Genomic DNA, 26333 nt, shown 5'->3' with positions numbered 1-26333 from the left:
ATATATTCAATCAATTGCACTGATTCTAGAAAGAAAAATAATTGGCATCCTAATAGACCTTGAGCTGCTTTTGTAAATCTTACCGTGGAATGATGGAGGAATGCATTTCCAAGCATTTGTAATTATTGTCAGGCCTCACGTTTGCTAACCCTTTTGATTTGTTTAGCTAATCCATATAAATCTCAGTGAAAATTAATGCATGAACATATATATGTTGATTCTAAATTAAAACCTACTCCTTCTGTAGAAGTCATAAATAATAAAATGTTGCAAGTTGTAAAAATCTTTTTGATGGATCTTCCAGAAAGTTATCCAGTTCAGATTTTATTAACTCAACGTTTACATCCTTTATAAAAATTATAAATAAAATAATTTCTTTAAAATCATGTTTTTACCATCTTTCCAGTAGCTTTTACAAAGGAAATTTATGAAAGTAGAATAATTTGTCATATTTTAGAGTTGAAGCATAATAATTGTATGTATTGGTTCAATTTCTCAAATGTCTCAGATATTCTGTCAGCAGACAAAATTATAAGTAATTATAATTTAACTCATAAAGTTGATGATGATAATTCCAAAGATCTATTCTCTCCAGTGTCATCTGCTACATTTTGTGCCTATTTGAAATTGCTTTCTTGGAAGGACTTGCACAGAGTTTTTATTACTCCCTGTACATTGTCTAAAATATGTAAAACTAATGAGAATGTTTGTTGGAGATTTAAGAAAACTTTGAAGTCTGATTGCTATCATGTTTTTGTTACGTATGAGAAAAAGAAAATATTTGGGATGAGTTTCAGTTTTTTTGAAAGCTTTATGTTTTAACAGATGTGCATTCAACTGAAACTCGTTAGCTGACTTAACGCACCAGTTCCTTCTTATATTAAAAAAAACAATGCACACCTTTATATACTTTGCTTACCATTGCTAGAAAAATATTTACGTTGAACTGGAAAAAGTGAATCATCACCTAATTTCATAGAATTTATAAACCTGGCCACTGTTGTTTGTCAAAGAGAAATTATCATCATTACAATGAGAGCTAAAGTAAAACAATTGAATATTAATTATTGGCAAAATGTATTGTTAATGGAAAAATATAACAACTTGCCAATGGTGTCATTAGTTGATAGCAATATACTATATGTAATTATTTATATATCTGAAGTGTTTTTGCTGTAAATATTATGTTAATTTTTTCCTATGATGTAAACAATAAAAATGTTTGAAAAGAAAAGAAAATTGTTTATGGGAAGCTGGAGGCTGTAGAAATGACCTTTCAGGCAGGTATGATTGTGCTGAAAAAAGTGATGAGTTCTACAAATATACGGGACTGAGGACAATAGAATATGACTTGTGAGAAAGAAGGTGGGATTAATAAGCCAAATGCCAGGGATGCAGTGAAGTGCTTTTATAAGTAGGAAATCATGGAACATGGATACAGTAGTGAGGCCAACATGCATAACTAATGCTTTGCAGCTAGAAACCTGTTGCAAACCCACTGGAGTGCACAGCCTTCTAATGTAGGACACCTGTGTAAGTTAACTTTTTCATTATACTGTACATTTGTTGTTGTGAATATGATTTACATCTGTAGCCAGTTTATCGGTGAGCCTTAGACAGTAGAACCCATTCAGCTTAAAGGAAAATCAGCAACACTTTCTTATGTAGGGAAGTTGCCTGATGACTTCTGCACATTTAGTCTAATATAACCAACTCCAAAGTAACACAACTTTGTACGCTGTTAGAAATTGGATTGCTGATCATCCATGTGACTTAATAGGTTGAGTACCTGAGTCTGCTGACTTGTGCACATAAATGAAAAAGTCTCAGTTTAATCCAGAATTTGTATAATGCCCTGGGTATGCCATATTATCTCTGTGAGTATTTCATGTTAGTTTAAAGACCTTTTAATTGTCAATCTTAGGATGTTTTCGATCAAAACAGAAATGCACCACAAGGTGTCAGCATTTGAAAAATTAATCATTCCTTGAAAACAAGTGAAATGCTCACTTTAGTACCTGGATCAGCTTCTTGTGTTGCGGGTGCTTTGTAAAATGAAAGCATTTATTCCTGTGTAAAATTATTAAATTAGTCGTTATGTACTGGACTTTGTAGATGTTGGTGTTCAACATATAATTCTTTTTAATTTTTGCAGGTGGCTTGCCATTCGACTGGAGTTTTTGGGGAACTTAATGATATTCTTTGCAGCCCTGTTTGCAGTGTTGGGTAGAGAACACCTGAGTTCTGGCACTGTGGGCTTATCTATTTCATATGCACTAAATGTAAGTGAAAGCCATAGTTTGTTTCTATTCAAAAGATACTATGCAAATGTTTAAAGAATTAGTGATGCCTTAGAATCAAGCTGCTTTAGTTTTTCTGTAGGAATTATATTTTTAGATATAATTAGTGCATTTTGAGACTTGATGACTTTAAACTTCCCACAACCTGTTGCTTGTTGCCCTGAGGACCACACCACTCTGCCTTCGGCACCCCATCACTTTGACAGCTGTATGTAGTATAAAAAAGTCAGCATTGACAGGCACAAGACAAGGCATAAGACTTAAAAGCAGCAATCAATAAACAGTGGATAAGTAAAAATCATTAATAGTAATTCAGTTAATTTCACATCAGGTGTATCCAGTTTAAGGTTTTGTTGTATGAAACAAACACATGCCAGGTGTTATCTCTACACTGTTCTTTCTTAACATTGTCACCTTAACCTGCCTTTTTTCTTCCTTCTGTGTAGAGAAACACTGTGTTTTTGCTTCTACCAAAGTGCTAGTATGAACCTTGCTATGTGAGACTTAGGGCTGTTTATAAAATGAATTCCCATGACACTTATTAAAATGAAAACATGTTGTACATTTGAGGGGTAGGCAAGACCTATGACTGTCTTCATGTGACATATTTACCAATAATACCTTCCTTACCTTTAGGTAACAATTCTAAGGCATTAGTACTTCAGGGTTAGTTATTTAAATCCAAGGGAGAGAGTGCAAGTGCCGTTGAAAATGTTGTATCCATTTTTCTTATTGTAATTTTGAGTAAAATTCAGGACATTGTGCTTCTAGTTTAATAAATTCAGTAAACTTTTCTTTCAATAAGCCAGAAAGCCACAAACTGAAGAAAACCAGACCAGAAGGCAGGAAATGTGAATACTCCAGTGGGGTGCAAAAAATGTAAAATCCAATATTCTAAGTCTGTTTATCCACGAAAAACACACTTTATTTAATCAAAACAGAAACAGAATTAGCACTTTTGTTTCTACCATAAGAGATTTCTTCAGGCAATTTAAAAGACAGTTTAAAAGAAAGCATGTTTAAATACCTTCATTTAGTGAAGACTTCATACAGACAGCCCACACCCTCCCCCCATGATTTCAGCCAGTGAGAACAAATCTTTGCATACATATTTATGAATATTTATAAATATTAATAAATATCCGTGGATATTTATAAAACCTTTAAAAAGCATAAAATTAACATTCCAACACATCTCAAAAATTAAATAGGTAGCATATATGTTGAATATAAATACAAAAATAGGTGTTTACTTTAAGACCTTATTCAAAACAACTTAATTTTGTTTAATTTTACATGTTTCCATGAACACTAAAATAAATCAGGTCATCTTTCCAGTGCCTTCAACCTAAGAATACTGTTGATAGAAATACATTCATTGAGACCTCATAGTCTAACTATTCATTTGAGAGGCATCAGTGTCTACAATAGTACTATTTTCACATGAGTAAATGTGGTACAATCAGTGATTTGTCCAAACATATTGCAGACACCGATGCCTCTCATTTGTTCAAGTTTATGGTAATAGGATGTGTACATGAAAATATAAGGAAAGGGGACATCAGAAATCAAACTGAACAGTTGTAAGCCAAATGGATAGTTATAGACTATAAGGGGACTATGGACATGGCCTGAATGACAGGATACCACTGAGACCGAAGCTTAAAGCCAGACCACTAAATAGGAAGTAATCTGGCATTTATTTATTTTGAATAATAACAATTGTTAAAAATAAGTATGGGTTGGAGACAGCGGCATTGACAAACAGGCAGGAGTTTGAGCTGGATGTGGCAGAGTTAAAGATGTTAAGATTTGCACTGGGTGTGACGAGGGTGGACAGGATTAGGAATAAGTATATTAGAGGGTCAGCCCAGGTTGGAAGGTTTGGAGACAAAGCCAGAGAGGCAAGATTACATTGGGTTGGACATGTGCTGAGGAGGGATGCAAAGTATATTGGGAAATAGGTGCTAAGGATGAAGCTGCCAGGTAACAGGAAAAGAGGAAGGCCTAAGATAAGGTTTATGGATGTGGTGAGAGAGGGCATGCAGGTGGTTGGTGTGACAGAGCAAGATGCAGAGGACAGGAAGAAGTGGAAACAGATGATCCACTGTGGCAACCTCTAACAGTAACAGCCGAAAGAAGATGATGATGTTAAAAATAAGTATATGTTTTTTATTTATTATTTTAAAACAATGTAAGAAACTTCTCTGTGTGGAAGATTTTCAGTCCATATATTTCTAGTTAATCACTGTATATTAATCAGATCAGACAATAGTAGTAGAAGTAGCGAACGTAAACTTGTCAAGTCAAAAAGTAATAATAGAAAATATATAATTCTACAGCATTACTATGTATTCGAAAGTAATCCAAGCAAGGCAGGCAGTCTGTTTCAAGTCGAAAATCCTTTATTAAGTACACAGACAAGTGATCCAAGTAAAACAAAAATAGAGTAATTTTTATTTATTTTTTATTTTACATTTGTTGACCGGGCTAGTCTAGCTGGAGACATGTCCATTTTCAGTAGAGGCCCGGGGAGAAAAGCTCCAAGAATCATACAGAATTTTTTTTTTTTTACAAAGTTAAAAACAGGAGTTATACAGATAATAGAGATAGCAATATTACATAAAATGTTTTTTTTTTTTTTTGTTTGTTTTTTTTCTTTTTCCTCTTCAAATAGTACAAATTGGTGTTACCATGGTCATTTTGTAAGGTACAGAGTAGAATTAACATGGTCATTTTGTAAGGGACTGAGGTATGATGCAGATATATACTTGTAAGATATATACAATAATGTAGTTTATTGATACATAAAAGGTAGCTAGTAAGGGATGAGTTGGGATAAGTGAATATGAGAAGATTTAGTCAGGGTTAGTACAGGTACATAGCCAATGATTGTTAAGGTAGAGTTTCAAATTCCTTTTGAAAAGTGAGAGAGAAGTTTGAGATGTCATTTCTCACAAGCTTTCTAAATATATATATATATATATATATATATATATATATATATATATATATATATATATATATATATACTTTTTATCAGGCATGGGAGTGGTTTATTGTGCTGTAAAACAAAGCGTTATTGGTACACATGTTGAATTTACATCCCTTCCCCCATCAGTGTGACATTCGAGCTGGTCCTGCTCTACCTAGTAGCTGTCATAATAATATATAGCCCTAATGTACTTCAATGGTACATCTTCTTTCGGCTGTTGTACTGGACTTCAATTTCTTTACTTTCAATGGCAAACACTACAAACAAAAAACTGGTATAGCAATGGGGGCTGCCATGGCTGGGCTGTCCACTGCATTCCTTTTCCTCATTGGAGGTTATTAGTTTTTTGTGCACTGTTGGTTCTTGTTGATGTATATGTATATATTTATATATAATTTCTGATCGCAAAATGAACTAAGGTTGATATATTTTCTGCCATGTAGTATATTGCCTTGGACAAAATCACAGACTTAATAATCTACTTAATTTGGTTAAATAAGATGTACTATTAAAGTACATTAGGGTTATATATTACTATGACAGCTACTAGGTAGGGCAGGACCAGCTCAAATGTCACACGGATGGGGGAAGGGATGTGAATTTAACATGTGTACCAATAACACTTTGTTTTACAGCACAATAAACCACGCCTGATAAAAAGTATGTATATATTTAGAAAGCTTGTATGGAAATTATTACTCTATTTTTGTTTTACTTGGATCGCTTGTCTGCGTACTTAATAAAGGATTTTCGACTGGAAACAGATGGCCGGTCTTGCTTGGATTACTTTCGAATACTTAGTAATGCTGTAGAATTATATATTTTCTATTATTACTTTTTGAATGGCCAAGTTTACATTCGCTTCTTCGATTACTATTGTCTGATCTGATTAATATACAGTGATTAACTAGAAATATATGGACTGAAAATCTTCCACACAGAGAAGTTTCTTACACTGTTTTGTTTTTAGACCCACTACACTTTAGTGGGTTGTTTTGAGACTTCAGGGATACCACGGAGATTACTTGTTTTTTATTTATTATTTTAGGTACATTTACATATACATGTAATTTTTTATTCCTTGTTGAATGGTTCTTATTTAGCATTCATATATAAATACATTGCACTGAGCATTCTTTTAGTAATATGTCTTTAAGGAACAAAGTTTCTAGTCATGTGACCTTTTTAGTTAGTGTGTGTGTGTGTGTGTATATATATATATATATATATATATATATATATATATATATATATATATATATAAAATGAGTAGAGAATTTTAGTTATGAAATGCATCTGATGAAGTAGCTTTGCTACGAAAGCGCTTATGCTTTTTCATTTTGTACATTAAAGACAGATTTATTTTGGAAGCCTTTGGTCATCCTTGGATCCTTTTGTGTATTTTCTGAATATGTTATTCTCATTGGTTCATAAACCAGAAAAAAAATAAAATGTATTACATCTACAGGTACTTCCTCCAGAGGATGGCTGCCTTTAAGTAAGATGGTGGTGTTTCCATCTGTTTAATATCCCTGGGAGGATGAAATAAGACTCTAAGGTGAGGCCCAAAATTTATCATAAGAAAAAAAAAATAGCCAACAGGTAGAATGATTTGACCTAAAAGGAATAAACGTTTGAATATTTCTCATTATGTTCTTAGACAAGGAAAAACACTCCATGTTTTTCAAAAAAAAAAAAAAAAAAAAAACTAACCTCTACATGTACAGTAGTCATGGTCTTTACATCATAATTCTTGACTGGTGCATTTCCTACAGTTACTTAGGTGGAGGGTACAGATGGAAGGTACAGCTGAAGACAAGCGAAACTGGGTGCCATAGTGGATAGTACATCGGACACAGACATCCTTCAGAGGGGTCTCACGGAAACTGATAGCTGGTGCCAGAGCCATGGCCTGAAGTTAAACGCAAAAAAGTGTATAGTCATACCCTTCGGGAAAAACAAGGTGACCCCAAGCTACCATATAGATGGCAACCCACTAAGCACAGAAGAGGTTATCAGGGACCTGGGTACCCAGGTTGACAGTGGCCTCTCGTTTGACACTCACGTTGCTAAAGTGGTTCGAAAGACCTTCTACATTGCCCATCTGATCATGAAGGGATTCACATCCAGATCAAGTGAGGTCATTGTTCCCATGTACTCTTCACTTATCAGACCAATGATCGAGTACAATGCCCCATTCGGGATGTATCTCACCCGACACCTGCAGCAATTGGAGAGACCCCAAAAGTTCCTCACCAAAAGGATAAAGGGACTCCAAAACCTGTCATATACTGCCAGACTGAAGAAACTCCAACTCTATTCAGTTGCATACCGTCTGCTCAGAGGTGACCTGTGCCTGACATACAAGGCCATGACCAACCCGGAATTAATGGACATGCTCCACCTCAAAAAATCCAAATACACCAGAACCACTAGAGCAAGTGACTTAAACCTTAGCACGGATATAAATAGGACGTGCTGGAGGGATAGATTTATCACACAGAGACTCCCCATGCTGTGGAATAAAATCCTGGTCCATGTGAGGCAGAGCACCTTGCTGGCTCTGTTCAAGAGAAATCTTGACTGGTGGATGTGAGATTGTAGGTTTACCCCGGGAATCATCTCTGTGTCACTGCTGGACAGAGGCACAACAAACTAATGGGCACATTATTTCTAACATAAGGGGTGGCGTAAGCCACATAACTTTGGGCTAGGCTTATAAATGCCTTAGGGCAGATAGCCTAGTATAAACCTATGAACCTATGAACCTATGATACCATTGCACTTAGTATCTCATTGTTTGATTCAGATGACCTTAACCTGACAGAACGTTTGAATGCCAACACAGTAAATGATGATCTGGTACATAATCATTGTTTGATTCAGATGACCTTAACCTGACAGATGAATGCCAACACAGTAAATGATGATCTGGTACATAATCATTGTTTGATTCAGATGACCTTAACCTGACAGATGAATGCCAACACAGTAAATGATGATCTGGTACATAATCATTGTTTGACTCAGATGACCTTAACCTGACAGATGAATGCCAACACAGTAAATGATGATCTGGTACATAATCATTGTTTGATTTAGATTACCTTAACCTGACAGATGAATGCTAACACAGTAAATGATGATCTGGTACATAATCATTGTTTGATTTAGATTACCTTAACCTGACAGATGAATGCTAACACAGTAAATGATGATCTGGTACATAATCATTGTTTGATTCAGATGACCTTAACCTGACAGATGAATGCCAACACAGTAAATGATGATCTGGTACATAATCATTGTTTGATTCAGATGACCTTAACCTGACAGATGAATGCCAACACAATAAATGATGATCTGGTACATAATCATTGTTTGATTCAGATTACCTTAACCTGACAGAACGTTTGAATGCCAACACAGTAAATGATGATCGGGTACATAAATAACAACTTATTTAAATCATTCCTTGCTTCTGTAACCGAACCTTTAATAGGCAAATCAAGATGTTTCAGACAGATAATACTAGATAATATAGACACAAATGAATTTAATCTGATGACTCTAGATGCATCATATGGACAGTTGGTATTAAATGTTTGTTTCATGCAATACAGAGGGATTTATATGCACAGAATCATTTGCAGCCCCTGTACCGCTTTTTCTTTATGAATCCCGAGATCACTATGCCTTTGACATGCCCCACTTGTAGTAAGTCTATCTTGTTGAATGAAATTTTGATCAAGCCATCTGAATTCTATTATTTGATTGAGCAATCTGTTGGTTGAATTGCTTACTGTCTGGATCAAGGGGTCTGTAGCTTAGACAAAATGGAGTGCTTATGTTTAAAAACACAGTTGGCCAGCAGAGATAGCAGTCAAGCATACAGCCAAAAGCAGATAGTAAATAAACAGACTTTATTTGGTATAAAAATAACAAACCGGTTTCGGCAAAATTATGCCTTCTTCAGTGTTGGAGAAACAGACACACAGAATACAATTGAATATACAAATTTATACTTTAAGCTAACCAATGTGCACACTGGTATGCTACTGATGCTCATGAATAATACATGAAAAATATAATAATAATTAATAATCTATGTTGAATAAACTTATTTTACCACATTAAAAAATTGCATTGTACAATAAGTATTACCATAGGTTAATATACACAAAAAGTTGCAGATGTGTAATCAAAAATACAAAAATGTATAAATAATAATGTCCCATAGGTTGACAATGTCACGAATTCTCGGCCAAGTTGAGTTATTTCGTCCTTCAGCAGGACCACGCCTATGAGATTGTTTTCGAGGTCAGATTCCTGTGTTGAAGTGTTGCTTTGCGAAAATAAAGTCCAAGAAGAAAACAACACTCATGTATAAGCATTCATATGTCCCTCTAACACAATCCCAAGGAAATAAATAGACTCCCTACATACACATAGTATACAGGATTGGTATCCTGTACTAGTACTTAGCGAGACACATAAGGTCCAAGAAAAACACCTATGTATTCACATTTCCCACTAACGCAATGTCAAGTAAAGAGATATTTGCCCTACATATACCAAGTATATGAAGAACAATAATAAATGATACATAAGTGTTAAATATAAGGTTATTGTACACAAGAACTGAAGCTATAGTCCCCAAAAACTTAGTCCCAAAATGATATTAAATACTGTCCCATGCTGTTCGATGAAAAAATGTCACTCACATCCACCATATCAAACCCATATTGAATGCCATGTTATCCGATTTGACAGTAACCACAGACAAATGTCAATGAAGACAAAGCCAGCACGTGTAGTAAATACCTGTTAGACCTCTATCGCAAACCACGAACATGTAGACCATTTACACAAAATTATCCCAAATTAGTTGAAAATTCACCACAATACCTTGGATGCATGAATCCACCAATTCGTAGGCGTAAAATATTTAAACACTATCCCAAACAAAATGCGTATATACAATCTGCATGAAAAACGTCCCAAACTTGTAGAAAGTATCCCTCGATATACAAGGTAGAATAATCCACCAATTCGTAGGCCCAACCTCAAGAAAACGCAACAATTATCATCGTAGCCTTGGTCCCAAGATGGATTAGAGTCCACCTGGACTCAATGATCATCTATAACCACAATTTTATGGAGAATGATATTTATTCATTCCTCACATTAATCATTATTGGTGTCAGGTATAATATAGTTTTATTTTCTAATATGATTCAATATTTTTGTTATTGATTGGACATACATGTTTATATATCATACCACATTTATTATGAGTAATAATATATGTTAGTTGTTTTAGTTAACAACCATATACTTTACAGTAGGGAAGTGGGTCCTTACTGGTTGGATTTATTATATGTGGGTAAAATATTGATATCTCATGTATGCACATATAGTGTATTTATCTATTATTATCATATTTCTGGTTCTATATATACCTTCATCATTTAACAAATATTGTTCTTATTATGGGTTTAACATACACTATAATGATTTGTTTGTAATATCTTATCATATGTCAGAATAGTAGCCTTGGTCTCTTGCATTCTGTTTTCTTATATTTTTCATGTGTTATTCATGAGCATCAGTAGCATACCAGTGTGCTCATTGGTTAGCTTAAAGTATAAATTTGTATATTCAATTGTATTCTGTGTGTCTGTTTCTCCAACACTGAAGAAGGCATAATTTTGCCGAAACCGGTTTGTTATTTTTATACCAAATAAAGTCTGTTTATTTACTATCTGCTTTTGGCTGTATGCTTGACTGCTATCTCTGCTGGCCAACTGTGTTTTTCTATGGTATTTCCTGGCCGTGCATCACCCATGTGCACAGCAATTGGTTTTGCCATGCTTATGTTTAAAACACTGTTTGCTAAACTGACATTGCTATTTAAAACAACTCAGAAAGTTGTAGCAGCTATCATTAATCATTAATCATTCCATTAAAGACTGTTTGGATGTTTGCAATGCATATTTTTTCAGACTTTCTCACTGTTGCTTGACAGTGAGCCCCCCCCCCCAGCTCTTTGGTTGTTTCTTCCCCATTATTGGGTTGAGGGACCCCTGGGAAGGGCCATCGTGAAGGCAGCCATCATGTGTGGTTTGTGTTCTTTTTTCTGCTTTGGCCTGACATGTAGTTAGCTTAGCAAGAAAGAAGAGAGCTTGCAGTGGGCTGACTGTGACAGCAAAGGACATCCTCCTCACTTCCCCAATAAACATTTCCTTCATGCATTTCTACCCCAGCCCCAAAGCACAGCAGGTAGTGTCTCCCATCTCCCCAGAAAAATTGCATATATGCAGTGTGCGCCTGAGTACAGATAACCTTTCCAACCCCCAAGAAAGAGAGACAAGCGGGCCGCACCCATTCATTCACCCCTCCCCCTCCTGATGAGTGGGCTACACCCATTCATTCACCCACCCCCCTCCTGATGAGTGGGTTACACCCATTCATTCACCCACCCCCTCCTGATGAGTGGACCACACCCATTCATTCACCCCACCCCCTCCTGACAATTGGACCACACCCATTCATTCACCCCAGCCCCTCCAGATGAGTGGGGCACACCCATTCATTCACCCCCACCCCCCGACGAGTGGGCCATACCCATTCATTCACCCCAACCCCTCCCAATGAGTGGACAACATCCATTCATTCACCCCACCCCATCCTGATGAGTGGGCTACACCCATTCATTCATCTACCCCCTCCTGATGAGTGGACCACAGCCATTCATTCACCCCACCCCCTCCTGACAATTGGACCACACCCATTCATTCACCCAGCCCCTCCAGATGAGTCGGACACACCCATTAATTCACCCCCACCCCCCCGACGAGTGGGCCACACCCATTCATTCACCCCAACCCCTCCCAATGAATGGACAACATCCATTTATTCACCCCACCCCCTCCCAATGAATGGACAACATCCATTCATTCACCCCACCCCACCCCACCCCTCCTGGCTCCTATATTGACAGAGCCATTCACCCATCCCTGGTTACCTGGGTTGTAGTCAGGGCTGTATTCCTCTGTGCCACAGAGACAGGCTACATTCATAGTGCGTGCACATTTACAAAATAACTGAGGTTATAAACTACTAGAACATGATTCAACATGCTCTGTGTAATTACTTGAAAAAATGAAAAATGTAATATTTTTATGGACTACCAAACTTCTGCAATAAAAACGAATCCAGCTATTCATATGATCTCGACCATATGAATTTCAAATTTCTGAAAACTCGATCATCTGACATAGACCCCTTTATAAATATACATTTAGGTTAATCCTGACTCCCTTTTGAGTTTGGTATCTTTTCTTTAATATTCCCATGCTTGGAGGTGCATGTTGTAATGTAATGCACACCATTCATTGATTTAATGCATTGCACATGAAGAACATGCCTGGATACTAAGTTACCAGTTTGTTTTTGCCACTCACACAGCTTAGATCTCCTCCCTGAGATTTTCAATAAAAACACTCTCAGGTTTGATGCCTGAAGCTAAATCTTCTAAACATCTGTGTGGCTGACATATAATGGGCCAATATTCATAGGATCATAGGCCCTTACAAGCCTAGCCAAGAATTTATCCCCAAAAAGAAACCTCAGTCAGCACCTATCACCCCTGTCAATGAGGGACACAGGTGGAACCCCTGGTACAAATTTGTTGTTTCCCATCCAGTCATTAAGGCTGCACTTGAAGAAGGTTAGTGAGGTACTCAGTTTGACGTGTATGGGAAGTCTATTCCAGAGACAGGGCAGTCTCTGGGAGACAAACCTGTCTCTCCAGCAGGTTTTGTTGATGTCGCATATTAGATTCAGGCCTTTTGAGCGGTTAATACTCGAGGAGTTAAACTTACGGATATAGAGCATCTCTATTAGGGCAGGGTCTGATATTGCCTTGTAGGTGAGACACAGGTCACCTCTGAGCGACCTGTGTGATACAGAGTGGATTTGAGCCTGTCTGCATAGGACAGATGTTGGAGGCCATGGATTCTTTTTAATGAGGTATTTCTGTGGCCCATTCTAGTTGGTGCAAATATTTGGAGAGGTACATACCAAATGGGGCATTATACTCAATTATTGTTCTGATGAGGGGGAGGAGTATAGAGAGGTAATAACCTCCGTTTTTCTGGATGCGATCCCTTTACTTAAGAGATGAACCAAGTAAAAGGCTTTTCTCACCACTGCTGCTATATGATGGTTGAATGTGAGATTGTTATCAACCTGAGTACCCAGGTCTGTCACCACAGGTTGTGTGCTTAAGGGGTTGCTGTTGATGTGGTAATCAGTAGAGGCTGTGTTTTTGCCAAATGGTATGATAATATATTTTTTTGCATTTAGCTTGAGGCCATGACCTTGGCACCAGTCATTATTTGCTGTGAGACCCTCTTGTAGTATGTTATAATTTGAGGAGCCAGTGGCAGTACCCAACTTGTAGTCTTCCTCAACCTTGGTCAGCCACAGGCCTTTTGTCTTTGCATGGACCTCTGAGAAGGAGATGCCAAACAGTAGGGATCCCAGGATAGATCCCTGGGGAACTCCACTAGTGACAGGTCTGCTATCAGAGGTGGAGCCACCTATTTTGACCTTGAGGGTCCTGTCGGTCAGCCAGTTGGCCACACACCTGATGAGATATGGATTTATGCCAAGTTGTGTTAGCTTCTTGATGGTGCCTACATGGGGGATTGCCTCAAAGGCCTTGGCCAAGCTATGGTAAGCTGTATGTTCTGACTTACCCTCATCCAGGGCCTTGGTGACAGTCTCATAGAAGTCAACCAGATTCAACAGGCAAGATCTGCCCTTGATGAATCCGAGCTGGGTTGGGTCAAATGCTTGGAGATTCCCTATGTCCTTGTTTATGAGATCCATAATAATACCCTGCATAACTTTACAGATCAGACTTGTCAAGCTAATGGGGCAGTAGTTTCCAGGGTCAGTAGTGGCACCACCTTTGTGCAAGGGGATGACAGTGACGGTTTTCCACTCTGATGGAATGAAGCCAGTAATTAGGCTGTGGTTGAATAGGGTGCTCAATGGTGAAGCCAGTTCTTGCTGGATATGGTATAGAATACAGCCTGGGATACTATCATGTCCCATGGAAGCTGTGTTCTGTGCCTTGGATAGGGCCTTTAACACATGATCTATGGAGATGTGAGATACAGGACATGTGTCGGGGATGTCAAAAGGGTCTTTTGGGGGAACAGGGGGTGAAGTTTGCATTGAACCTGCTAGCAAGTTGGCTAAGTCAATATGATCAGTGTAAGTGATACTGTTAAGTACTAATTTGGAACATACCTGGGCCTTCCCATGAAGATTTCTGATGTAACTGAAGAAGGCTTTGTGGTTTCCCTTTGTGACGGAGGCTAGTTTTGATTCATAATTGGCTTTGGCAGTTTTCACTAGTGATCTAATTTGCTTGTTGAGGCTAAGGAGGGAGTTTTTCCAATTTGGAATTTGTTCCTTTTTACCCTTGAACAACAGTTTCTTTCTTTTGTTGTAACGCCTGTTGATAGAGGATGTCCACCAAACAGGTTTGTGTTTCCTTGAGGAGCAGGTTTTAGTTCTGTTGGGTGTGGCTGAGTCCATGCAGTTGTACAGGTGCTTGTATACCACATTGGTGTTCTGTTCAGCATAGTTGTCTGCATCCTCTGAGGGGGGCAGTGGTGTGAAACTGATGACATCCCTCCCTTAAGAGGTTGTAGTCATCTTTTGAGAAGTTTTTTAGCTTGATTACGGCCAGGTGGGGGGTTGAGTGGGATAGAAACTTTGAATGAGACAGTCAGATGTCCTGATTTCACCAGGGAGCAACATACTATGGGAGTGGTGCAGCGGTCACCCATGTTGGTGAGAACCAAGTCCAGAATGCTATCTCACCTTGTGGGGGATGAGACGAGCTGGTCTAGTGCATTAGAATTGATGAAGTCAAGTAATCATTGAGTGAGTGCACTTGTGCAGGAATAGTTCACCCAGTCTGTGGTGGGGTAGTTGAAATCACCAAGGATTAGGGTGTTAGGGGTACCTTGATGGAGTCAAGTGGATCCAGGTAAGAGGAGTGGGTGTCCTAAGTCATGGAGGGGGTTTATAGCTGGCTATAACTTGGATGTGTGTCTTGCCAACCGTCAGTTGCACCTGGAATAGTTATGATGCGTCAGGCTGGCAAACCAGTCTGGAGGTGTGCCTGTCCTTAATGAAGACTCCACCACCCTTAGTCTTCCCAACCTCATTTTGGGGTTGAAATGTGTGGAAAGAGGTATAGCCTGGTAAGGCAGGAGTGCTCTCTGCAGCCCTGAACCAAGTTTCCGTGACTGCACAGACATCGGCAACTTCCAGTGCAAGGATAGCCTCCAAAGAGTGCATTTTCAGGTTAAGACTCCTAGCACTAAGCAGCATGACCTTCAATTTGCTTTTTGACAGATCTATTATGTTGGAAGTTTTGTCTTTGGGACATTGCCTAAAAAATGGGAGAGGCGAGAGCTTTGGCCAGTATCCGGAATCTCCCAGTGATGACAGGTAGAGTCCTTCTTTGGCAAACCATTGAGGCCTGTCAGCCATGTCATCCCAGGCAGACAGATACTGGATCTGCTTGGAATAACACCAGAAACTAAGCCAGTAGTTGAAATCAGTTATTTTTTGTTGGTATTGTGGTATCATTCTTGGTGAAGGTAGGATGATACTGCTTAGGGCTAGGGTCATACCTGCTTGGGACACATACTCTGAGGGCTCAATCATGTCTCTCTTCATATACTCCAGTAAGGTGTGTCTCAAGTCATTCACACCAACATGGACAATGACCGTCATACTTGGACTTGTTGTGGAGAGACTTAAGTGCATGCGTGATGTGGTGGATTCTGGCAGCAGAGAGACAATTGACCGTGACCTTCTCTTTGTCAAGTGTGGTGAAGGGGACATTGGTGTGTCTCACAATTGAGTTGCCAATGACTAGTATGTTTGGTTTATTGATATGCCTTGTGGGCTGTGATGGTTTATTGTCTTGCCTTATGGGCTGTGTTTGTGAGACACTGGTGTGTTGTCTGCTGTGTGTGATGTGTTTGGTGTTGTGTGTGGAATGTTCGTGAGTGCATTTTGGAGGTCTCTTTTGTTTAGGTAAGTTTTTATTGAGGACCCCTGCATAGGTGTGTGCGTGTTGTGCTTGGCTGTGTGATGTGGGTGGTGTGGTGTGTGTGCTGGTGAAGTCCTCTTTGTCAGAAGTACTGACTGCGGTGCTAGAGAGCATGGATTCCAGGTTACTGATGTACATGCATATCTCATAAGTAGAAGAATTATGTACTAGGAAAAGAGGGCTGTCAGTAAACATGAGGCAGTCGCTACACTGTCCAATGCCCACACCAACCAGGCTGGCAGGAGAAACTGATGGGAATTGTCCACACACAGTGTTCCAAATACTTGGGCAGACTTATGGAGAGGGGTTATGATAAGGGTTTGTCCACAAGAGTGTAGACCACAAAAACCTTAAATGTAAAGTAACTGGCCTGAAGCAAAAGTGCTAAAACCAAAACTAAGATGCTTAGAATAACAGATTAATCAGCAGTAGTAAATGCAGGAGAATAAAAACACTTGAACACTTAACAGCATGCAGCAAAAATAAAGTAGGAAGAACACAATTACAATAAAAGCAGCTGAATAAAGTGTACTTTTTTTGTTTGTTTTTTTTTTTTTTTGTGGAGAGGGAGGAAACGGAAGATAGTTCACGGTTAAGAAACTAAGAGGGTTGAACTTCCCAAATGCTCTCTCTATACTCAGTAGACTGAGCTGATGAGATGGGACAGGGTGGAGTTTGCAAAATAAAAGTAGCAAGGGGGTAATCCTTCCCAAATTTTCCCAAATTATCTCACTGTACTCAGTTGAGTGAGCAAATGAGATGGGAATGGGAGGAGTAACCAAAATCAAATTTACAGCAGTTTAACAGTACAACAAACCCCCAAGCCACCAAGTTTAACAGTACAACAAACCCCCAAGCCACCAAGTTTAACAGTACAACAAACCCCCAAGCCACCAAGTTTAACAGTACAACAAACCCCCAAGCCACCAAGTTTAACAGTACAACAAACCCCCAAGCCACCAAGTTTAACAGTACAACAAACCCCCAAGCCACCAAGTTTAACAGTACAACAAACCCTCAAGCCACCAAGTTTAACAGTACAACAAACCCCCAAGCCACCAAGTTTAACAGTACAGCAAACTCCCAAGCCACCAAGTTTAACAGTACAACAAACCCCCAAGCCACCAAGTTTAACAGTACAACAAACAAGCCACCAAGTTTAACAGTACAACAAACCCCCAAGCCACCAAGTTTAACAGTACAACAAACCCCCAAGCCACCAAGTTTAACAGTACAACAAACTCCAAAGCCACCAAGATTAACAGTACAACAAACCCCCAAGCCACCAAGATTAACAGTACAACAAACCCCCAAGCCACCAAGTTTAACAGTACAACAAACTCCCAAGCCACCAAGTTTAACAGTACAACAAACCCGCAAGCCACCAAGATTAACAGTACAACAAACCCCCAAGCCACCAAGTTTAACAGTACAACAAACCCCCAAGCCACCAAGTTTAACAGTACAACAAACCCCCAAGCCACCAAGTTTAACAGTACAACAAACTCCCAAGCCACCAAGTTTAACAGTACAACAAACCCCAAGCCACCAAGTTTAACAGTACAACAAACCCCCAAGCCACCAAGTTTAACAGTACAACAAACCCCAAGCCACCAAGTTTAACAGTACAACAAACCCCAAGCCACCAAGTTTAACAGTACAACAAACCCCCAAGCCACCAAGTTTAACAGTACAACAAACCCCAAAGCCACCAAGATTAACAGTACAACAAAGCCCCAAGCCACCAAGTTTAACAGTACAACAAACCCCCAAGCCACCAAGTTTAACAGTACAACAAACCCCCAAGCCACCAAGTTTAACAGTACAACAAACCCCCAAGCCACCAAGTTTAACAGTACAACAAACCCCCAAGCCACCAAGTTTAACAGTACAACAAACCCCCAAGCCACCAAGTTTAACAGTACAACAAACCCCAAGCCACCAAGTTTAACAGTACAACAAACCCCCACGCCACCAAGTTTAACAGTACAACAAACCCCAAGCCACCAAGTTTAACAGTACAACAAGCCACCAAGTTTAACAGTACAACAAACCCCCAAGCCACCAAGTTTAACAGTACAACAAACCCCCAAGCCACCAAGTTTAACAGTACAACAAACCCCCAAGCCACCAAGTTTAACAGTACAACAAACCCCAAGCCACCAAGTTTAACAGTACAACAAACCCCCAAGCCACCAAGTTTAACAGTACAACAAACCCCAAGCCACCAAGTTTAACAGTACAACAAACCCCCAAGCCACCAAGTTTAACAGTACAACAAACCCCCAAGCCACCAAGTTTAACAGTACAACAAAACCCAAGCCACCAAGTTTAACAGTACAACAAACCCCCAAGCCACCAAGTTTAACAGTACAACAAACCCCCAAGCCACCAAGTTTAACAGTACAACAAACCCCCAAGCCACCAAGATTAACAGTACAACAAGCCACCAAGTTTAACAGTACAACAAACCCCCAAGCCACCAAGTTTAACAGTACAACAAACCCCCAAGCCACCAAGTTTAACAGTACAACAAGCCACCAAGTTTAACAGTACAACAAACCCCCAAGCCACCAAGTTTAACAGTACAACAAACACCCAAGCCACCAAGGTTAACAGTACAACAAACCCCAAGCCACCAAGTTTAACAGTACAACAAACCCCCAAGCCACCAAGTTTAACAGTACAACAAACCCCCAAGCCACCAAGTTTAACAGTACAACAAACCCCAAGCCACCAAGTTTAACAGTACAACAAACCCCCAAGCCACCAAGTTTAACAGTACAACAAACCCCAAGCCACCAAGTTTAACAGTACAACAAACCCCAAGCCACCAAGTTTAACAGTACAACAAACCCCAAGCCACCAAGTTTAACAGTACAACAAACCCCAAGCCACCAAGTTTAACAGTACAACAAACCCCCAAGCCACCAAGTTTAACAGTACAACAAACTCCCAAGCCACCAAGTTTAACAGTACAACAAACCCCCAAGCCACCAAGTTTAACAGTACAACAAACCCCCAAGCCACCAAGTTTAACAGTACAACAAACTCCCAAGCCACCAAGTTTAACAGTACAACAAACCCCCAAGCCACCAAGTTTAACAGTACAACAAACCCCCAAGCCACCAAGTTTAACAGTACAACAAACCCCCAAGCCACCAAGTTTAACAGTACAACAAACCCCCAAGCCACCAAGTTTAACAGTACAACAAACCCCAAGCCACCAAGTTTAACAGTACAACAAACCCCCAAGCCACCAAGTTTAACAGTACAACAAACCCCCAAGCCACCAAGTTTAACAGTACAACAAACCCCCAAGCCACCAAGTTTAACAGTACAACAAACCCCCAAGCCACCAAGTTTAACAGTACAACAAACCCCAAGCCACCAAGTTTAACAGTACAACAAACCCCCAAGCCACCAAGTTTAACAGTACAACAAACCCCCAAGCCACCAAGTTTAACAGTACAACAAACCCCCAAGCCACCAAGTTTAACAGTACAACAAACCCCCAAGCCACCAAGTTTAACAGTACAACAAACCCCAAGCCACCAAGTTTAACAGTACAACAAACCCCCAAGCCACCAAGTTTAACAGTACAACAAACCCCCAAGCCACCAAGTTTAACAGTACAACAAACCCCCAAGCCACCAAGTTTAACAGTACAACAAACCCCCAAACCACCAAGTTTAACAGTACAACAAACCCCCAAGCCACCAAGTTTAACAGTACAACAAACCCCCAAGCCACCAAGTTTAACAGTACAACAAACTCCCAAGCCACCAAGTTTAACAGTACAACAAACCCCCAAGCCACCAAGTTTAACAGTACAACAAACCCCCAAGCCACCAAGTTTAACAGTACAACAAACCCCCAAGCCACCAAGTTTAACAGTACAACAAACCCCCAAGCCACCAAGTTTAACAGTACAACAAACCCCAAGCCACCAAGTTTAACAGTACAACAAACCCCCAAGCCACCAAGTTTAACAGTACAACAAAACCCCAAGCCACCAAGTTTAACAGTACAACAAACCCCCAAGCCACCAAGTTTAACAGTACAACAAACCCCCAAGCCACCAAGTTTAACAGTACAACAAACCCCCAAGCCACCAAGTTTAACAGTACAACAAACCCCAAGCCACCAAGTTTAACAGTACAACAAACCCCAAGCCACCAAGTTTAACAGTACAACAGACTCGCAAGCCACCAAGTTTAACAGTACAACAAACCCCCAAGCCACCAAGTTTAACAGTACAACAAACCCCCAAGCCACCAAGTTTAACAGTACAACAAACCCCCAAGCCACCAAGTTTAACAGTACAACAAACCCCCAAGCCACCAAGTTTAACAGTACAACAAACCCCCAAGCCAGCATGTTTAACAGTACAACAAACCCCAAGCCACCAAGTTTAACAGTACAACAAACCCCAAGCCACCAAGTTTAACAGTACAACAAACCCCAAGCCACCAAGTTTAACAGTACAACAAACCCCAAGCCACCAAGTTTAACAGTACAACAAACCCCAAGCCACCAAGTTTAACAGTACAACAAACCCCAAGCCACCAAGTTTAACAGTACAACAAACCCCAAGCCACCAAGTTTAACAGTACAACAAACCCCAAGCCACCAAGTTTAACAGTACAACAAACCCCCAAGCCACCAAGTTTAACAGTACAACAAACCCCAAGCCACCAAGTTTAACAGTACAACAAACCCCAAGCCACCAAGTTTAACAGTACAACAAACCCCAAGCCACCAAGTTTAACAGTACAACAAACCCCAAGCCACCAAGTTTAACAGTACAACAAACCCCAAGCCACCAAGTTTAACAGTACAACAAACCCCAAGCCACCAAGTTTAACAGTACAACAAACCCCAAGCCACCAAGTTTAACAGTACAACAAACCCCAAGCCACCAAGTTTAACAGTACAACAAACCCCAAGCCACCAAGTTTAACAGTACAACAAACCCCAAGCCACCAAGTTTAACAGTACAACAAACCCCCAAGCCACCAAGTTTAACAGTACAACAAACCCCAAGCCACCAAGTTTAACAGTACAACAAACCCCAAGCCACCAAGTTTAACAGTACAACAAACCCCAAGCCACCAAGTTTAACAGTACAACAAACCCCAAGCCACCAAGTTTAACAGTACAACAAACCCCAAGCCACCAAGTTTAACAGTACAACAAACCCCAAGCCACCAAGTTTAACAGTACAACAAACCCCAAGCCACCAAGTTTAACAGTACAACAAACCCCAAGCCACCAAGTTTAACAGTACAACAAACCCCAAGCCACCAAGTTTAACAGTACAACAAACCCCCAAGCCACCAAGTTTAACAGTACAACAAACCCCCAAGCCACCAAGTTTAACAGTACAACAAACCCCAAGCCACCAAGTTTAACAGTACAACAAACCCCCAAGCCACCAAGTTTAACAGTACAACAAACCCCAAGCCACCAAGTTTAACAGTACAACAAACCCCAAGCCACCAAGTTTAACAGTACAACAAACCCCAAGCCACCAAGTTTAACAGTACAACAAACCCCAAGCCACCAAGTTTAACAGTACAACAAACCCGAAGCCACCAAGTTTAGCAGTACAACAAACCCCCGAGGAACCAAGTTTAACAGTACAACAAGCCCCAAGTCACCAAGTTTAACAGTACAACAAACCCCAAGCCACCAAGTTTAACAGTACAACAAACCCCAAGCCACCAAGTTTAACAGTACAACAAACCCCAAGCCACCAAGTTTAACAGTACAACAAACCCCAAGCCACCAAGTTTAACAGTACAACAAACCCCAAGCCACCAAGTTTAACAGTACAACAAACCCCAAGCCACCAAGTTTAACAGTACAACAAACCCCAAGCCACCAAGTTTAACAGTACAACAAACCCCAAGCCACCAAGTTTAACAGTACAACAAACCCCAAGCCACCAAGTTTAACAGTACAACAAACCCCAAGCCACCAAGTTTAACAGTACAACAAACCCCAAGCCACCAAGTTTAACAGTACAACAAACCCCAAGCCACCAAGTTTAACAGTACAACAAACCCCAAGCCACCAAGTTTAACAGTACAACAAACCCCAAGCCACCAAGTTTAACAGTACAACAAACCCCCAAGCCACCAAGTTTAACAGTACAACAAACCCCAAGCCACCAAGTTTAACAGTACAACAAACCCCAAGCCACCAAGTTTAACAGTACAACAAACCCCAAGCCACCAAGTTTAACAGTACAACAAACCCCAAGCCACCAAGTTTAACAGTACAACAAACCCCAAGCCACCAAGTTTAACAGTACAACAAACCCCAAGCCACCAAGTTTAACAGTACAACAAACCCCAAGCCACCAAGTTTAACAGTACAACAAACCCCAAGCCACCAAGTTTAACAGTACAACAAACCCCAAGCCACCAAGTTTAACAGTACAACAAACCCCAAGCCACCAAGTTTAACAGTACAACAAACCCCAAGCCACCAAGTTTAACAGTACAACAAACCCCCAAGCCACCAAGTTTAACAGTACAACAAACCCCAAGCCACCAAGTTTAACAGTACAACAAACCCCCAAGCCACCAAGTTTAACAGTACAACAAACCCCCAAGCCACCAAGATTAACAGTACAACAAACCCACAAGCCACCAAGTTTAACAGTACAACAAACCCCAAGCCACCAAGTTTAACAGTACAACAAACCCCAAGCCACCAAGTTTAACAGTACAACAAACCCCAAGCCACCAAGTTTAACAGTACAACAAACCCCCAAGCCACCAAGTTTAACAGTACAACAAACCCCCAAGCCACCAAGTTTAACAGTACAACAAACCCCAAGCCACCAAGTTTAACAGTACAACAAACCCCAAGCCACCAAGTTTAACAGTACAACAAACCCCCAAGCCACCAAGTTTAACAGTACAACAAACCCCAAGCCACCAAGTTTAACAGTACAACAAACCCCAAGCCACCAAGTTTAACAGTACAACAAACCCCAAGCCACCAAGTTTAACAGTACAACAAACCCCAAGCCACCAAGTTTAACAGTACAACAAACCCCAAGCCACCAAGTTTAACAGTACAACAAACCCCAAGCCACCAAGTTTAACAGTACAACAAACCCCAAGCCACCAAGTTTAACAGTACAACAAACCCCCAAGCCACCAAGTTTAACAGTACAACAAACCCCAAGCCACCAAGTTTAACAGTACAACAAACCCCCAAGCCACCAAGTTTAACAGTACAACAAACCCCCAAGCCACCAAGTTTAACAGTACAACAAACCCCAAGCCACCAAGTTTAACAGTACAACAAACCCCCAAGCCACCAAGTTTAACAGTACAACAAACCCCAAGCCACCAAGTTTAACAGTACAACAAACCCCCAAGCCACCAAGTTTAACAGTACAACAAACCCCCAAGCCACCAAGTTTAACAGTACAACAAACCCCCAAGCCACCAAGTTTAACAGTACAACAAACCCCCAAGCCACCAAGTTTAACAGTACAACAAACCCCCAAGCCACCAAGTTTAACAGTACAACAAACCCCCAAGCCACCAAGTTTAACAGTACAACAAACAAGCCACCAAGTTTAACAGTACAACAAACCCCAAGCCACCAAGTTTAACAGTACAACAAACCCCAAGCCACCAAGTTTAACAGTACAACAAAGCCCCAAGCCACCAAGTTTAACAGTACAACAAACCCCCAAGCCACCAAGTTTAACAGTACAACAAACCCCCAATCCACCAAGTTTAACAGTACAACAAACCCCCAAGCCACCAAGTTTAACAGTACAACAGCACGTGGGTCGGAGGATGGAAACAAACAATGCAGACACAGAGATGTCAGCAATAAACAGTGAAGCAAATATATAAATGCAATACAGTGCAAAGCAAGTTCAAAAAAGTAAACTTATCGCAGTTTGGTATATCAGATGGTTATAGAATCCAAGAGAGCCAGGTAAATAGCTCTGCTATATCAGTTCTGCACAATTTCACAGAAGTGTAAGACTTTTGTACTAGACTTATAGCAGAGAAAATATACCTAATGTAATTCATGCCAGTAATGTCTATATTGCCTGAGAGAGAAGCACAATGTGAAATATTAACAGTGCCAGTGGTACAACAGACAGCACACTTGGCTTTGGTGCAGAAGACTGTGGGGTCTATTTCCACACTAGGTAAATGGACGGATGAGACTGCAGTGCACTATGGGGGGGGGGGAGTGCTGCACTCCTGAGTGTGTCATTCTTTGGATGAGATGTTTAACTGCGGTCCCATATGCTTGAGTTAGTGGCAGCTCTGGTGGATGAAAAGATCCCACAGCACCTGTCAAAAGGAGAGGGGTCCTTTATTTAAAGTATTATGTATAATATTGGTTACATTATTTACAGTATTATTTAGAAAATCACAAATTTACAGTTTTTGCAAAGTACAATTTCTTTTCTGTATTGTTATACAATCATAAGTATATTACTTTTATTATTTGAACTTGTGTCATCATTGTCCTTATTAGGACCCCACTCCTTTTTTCCATAACCACCATCTGATTTTTCTTAAAATTACTGCTAATTTCCATTTACCAATAAAAATGATTTCATTTATGCTTTTGTTCCAAATGGTTCACACAACATAAAATAATATTTTGTCTATTTTATTAACTAAGTCCTTGATTGTATGCCTATAGTATCAGTAGAGAGTCATATCCATATTTATATTATTCACCTGTTTTACCCCTTCAAAAAACTTTTCTTTGCATAGTTTTTCCTACAACTTTGTAACGATTACATATTATAAGAAAACATGTTCTGTAGTTTTCTCTTTACCAAAATATACTCAAACTCTGTCAATAGTTCTGTATGACATATTCCTTGTTACTGGTAATTTATAAATCACTAATCTCCATAAAAACCTTGACATTTTACATATTACACAATGAGTTCATACTTTAAATTTTTCATTCACTAAATCAGCCGAATGATTAATACAATAATATTGTACGTGATATTTTTATACCACACGTTCCTTTCATTTTCAGTTTCATCAGTCTTTATCTTCTATAAATGTATTTCTCTTTTTGTAAACAAGAAATATTTTTATTGAATTATTACTCATGAGATAGGCAATCATGCATTTTATAAATGAAAGCTAACCATACCGACATATTTTCAGCCTCAAACATTATGCATCACTTATATCTTACAGTCTTTGTCAAACAGTACATAACTTATTCATTTCTTGCCTTCCCTTAAACCTTATTCCTGCAGAATAATTATTCTGCATGTATTGTTTTCACAATTCCATTTTCTGTTTAATTTCTTCCTACCCTTTTCTAAGGATCCCTCTTCTATGTTATCTCTTTTACTATATTCACAACTTCTAGTACAGTTGGTTTAGACTTTAGTTGCCATTTTTTAAAATTGCTTGTTTGGCAGTCACAAGAATTAAACTCAGCAAGGCCTTACTATATCTAGGCATTTCTGACTCCGTATCACAGCTCAAAAACATTTCCTTAGTTAAACCAATTTGCTCACCTAATATTTCTGACAGAGTATCCTATATGGAATTTTTTCTGTCAACTAATTACAGTCCCAAAATATGTTCCCATTTATCTTTCTTCCTCATCACACCTCCCTCCAACATTTGCAATCTACTTGACTAATTCTTTGGAGTCTGCTTGTGGTAGAAATACCTAAGTGAACACTTCCAAGCAAAGATCCTAAATCTTCTAGACTTTGTTGACTCTTTGAGAGCCATACGTGTATCCTTTTCTTCTTTTTTTTTTTGTGTGAATTGCTTATCCATTCTCTCTTCTCAATCCTTTCAAACCTCCTCTGATTGATTCCTTTAGTTATTATGCAATATTTTATATGCCT

At 39.6% G+C, this 26333-nt stretch overlaps 1 protein-coding gene across 1 annotated transcript in view; it reads left to right on the top strand.

Annotated features, from left to right (window-relative positions):
• Nucleotides 1-26333, top strand: part of LOC122802503 (multidrug resistance-associated protein 1-like) — a 1262326-nt gene that overhangs the window by 1040026 nt on the left and 195967 nt on the right. Inside the window, exon 22 of the mRNA XM_044072155.1 lies at nucleotides 2156-2282. Coding sequence (XP_043928090.1) covers nucleotides 2156-2282 — 127 coding nt within the window. The remainder of the gene's footprint in view (nucleotides 1-2155; nucleotides 2283-26333) is intronic.

This window comes from Protopterus annectens, chromosome 5.part0 (genome assembly GCF_019279795.1).
Source record: "Protopterus annectens isolate FY-2018-M chromosome 5.part0, PAN1.0, whole genome shotgun sequence".
Taxonomy (NCBI): Eukaryota; Metazoa; Chordata; order Ceratodontiformes; family Protopteridae; genus Protopterus; species Protopterus annectens.
This window is presented reverse-complemented; position numbering and strand designations above follow the sequence as displayed.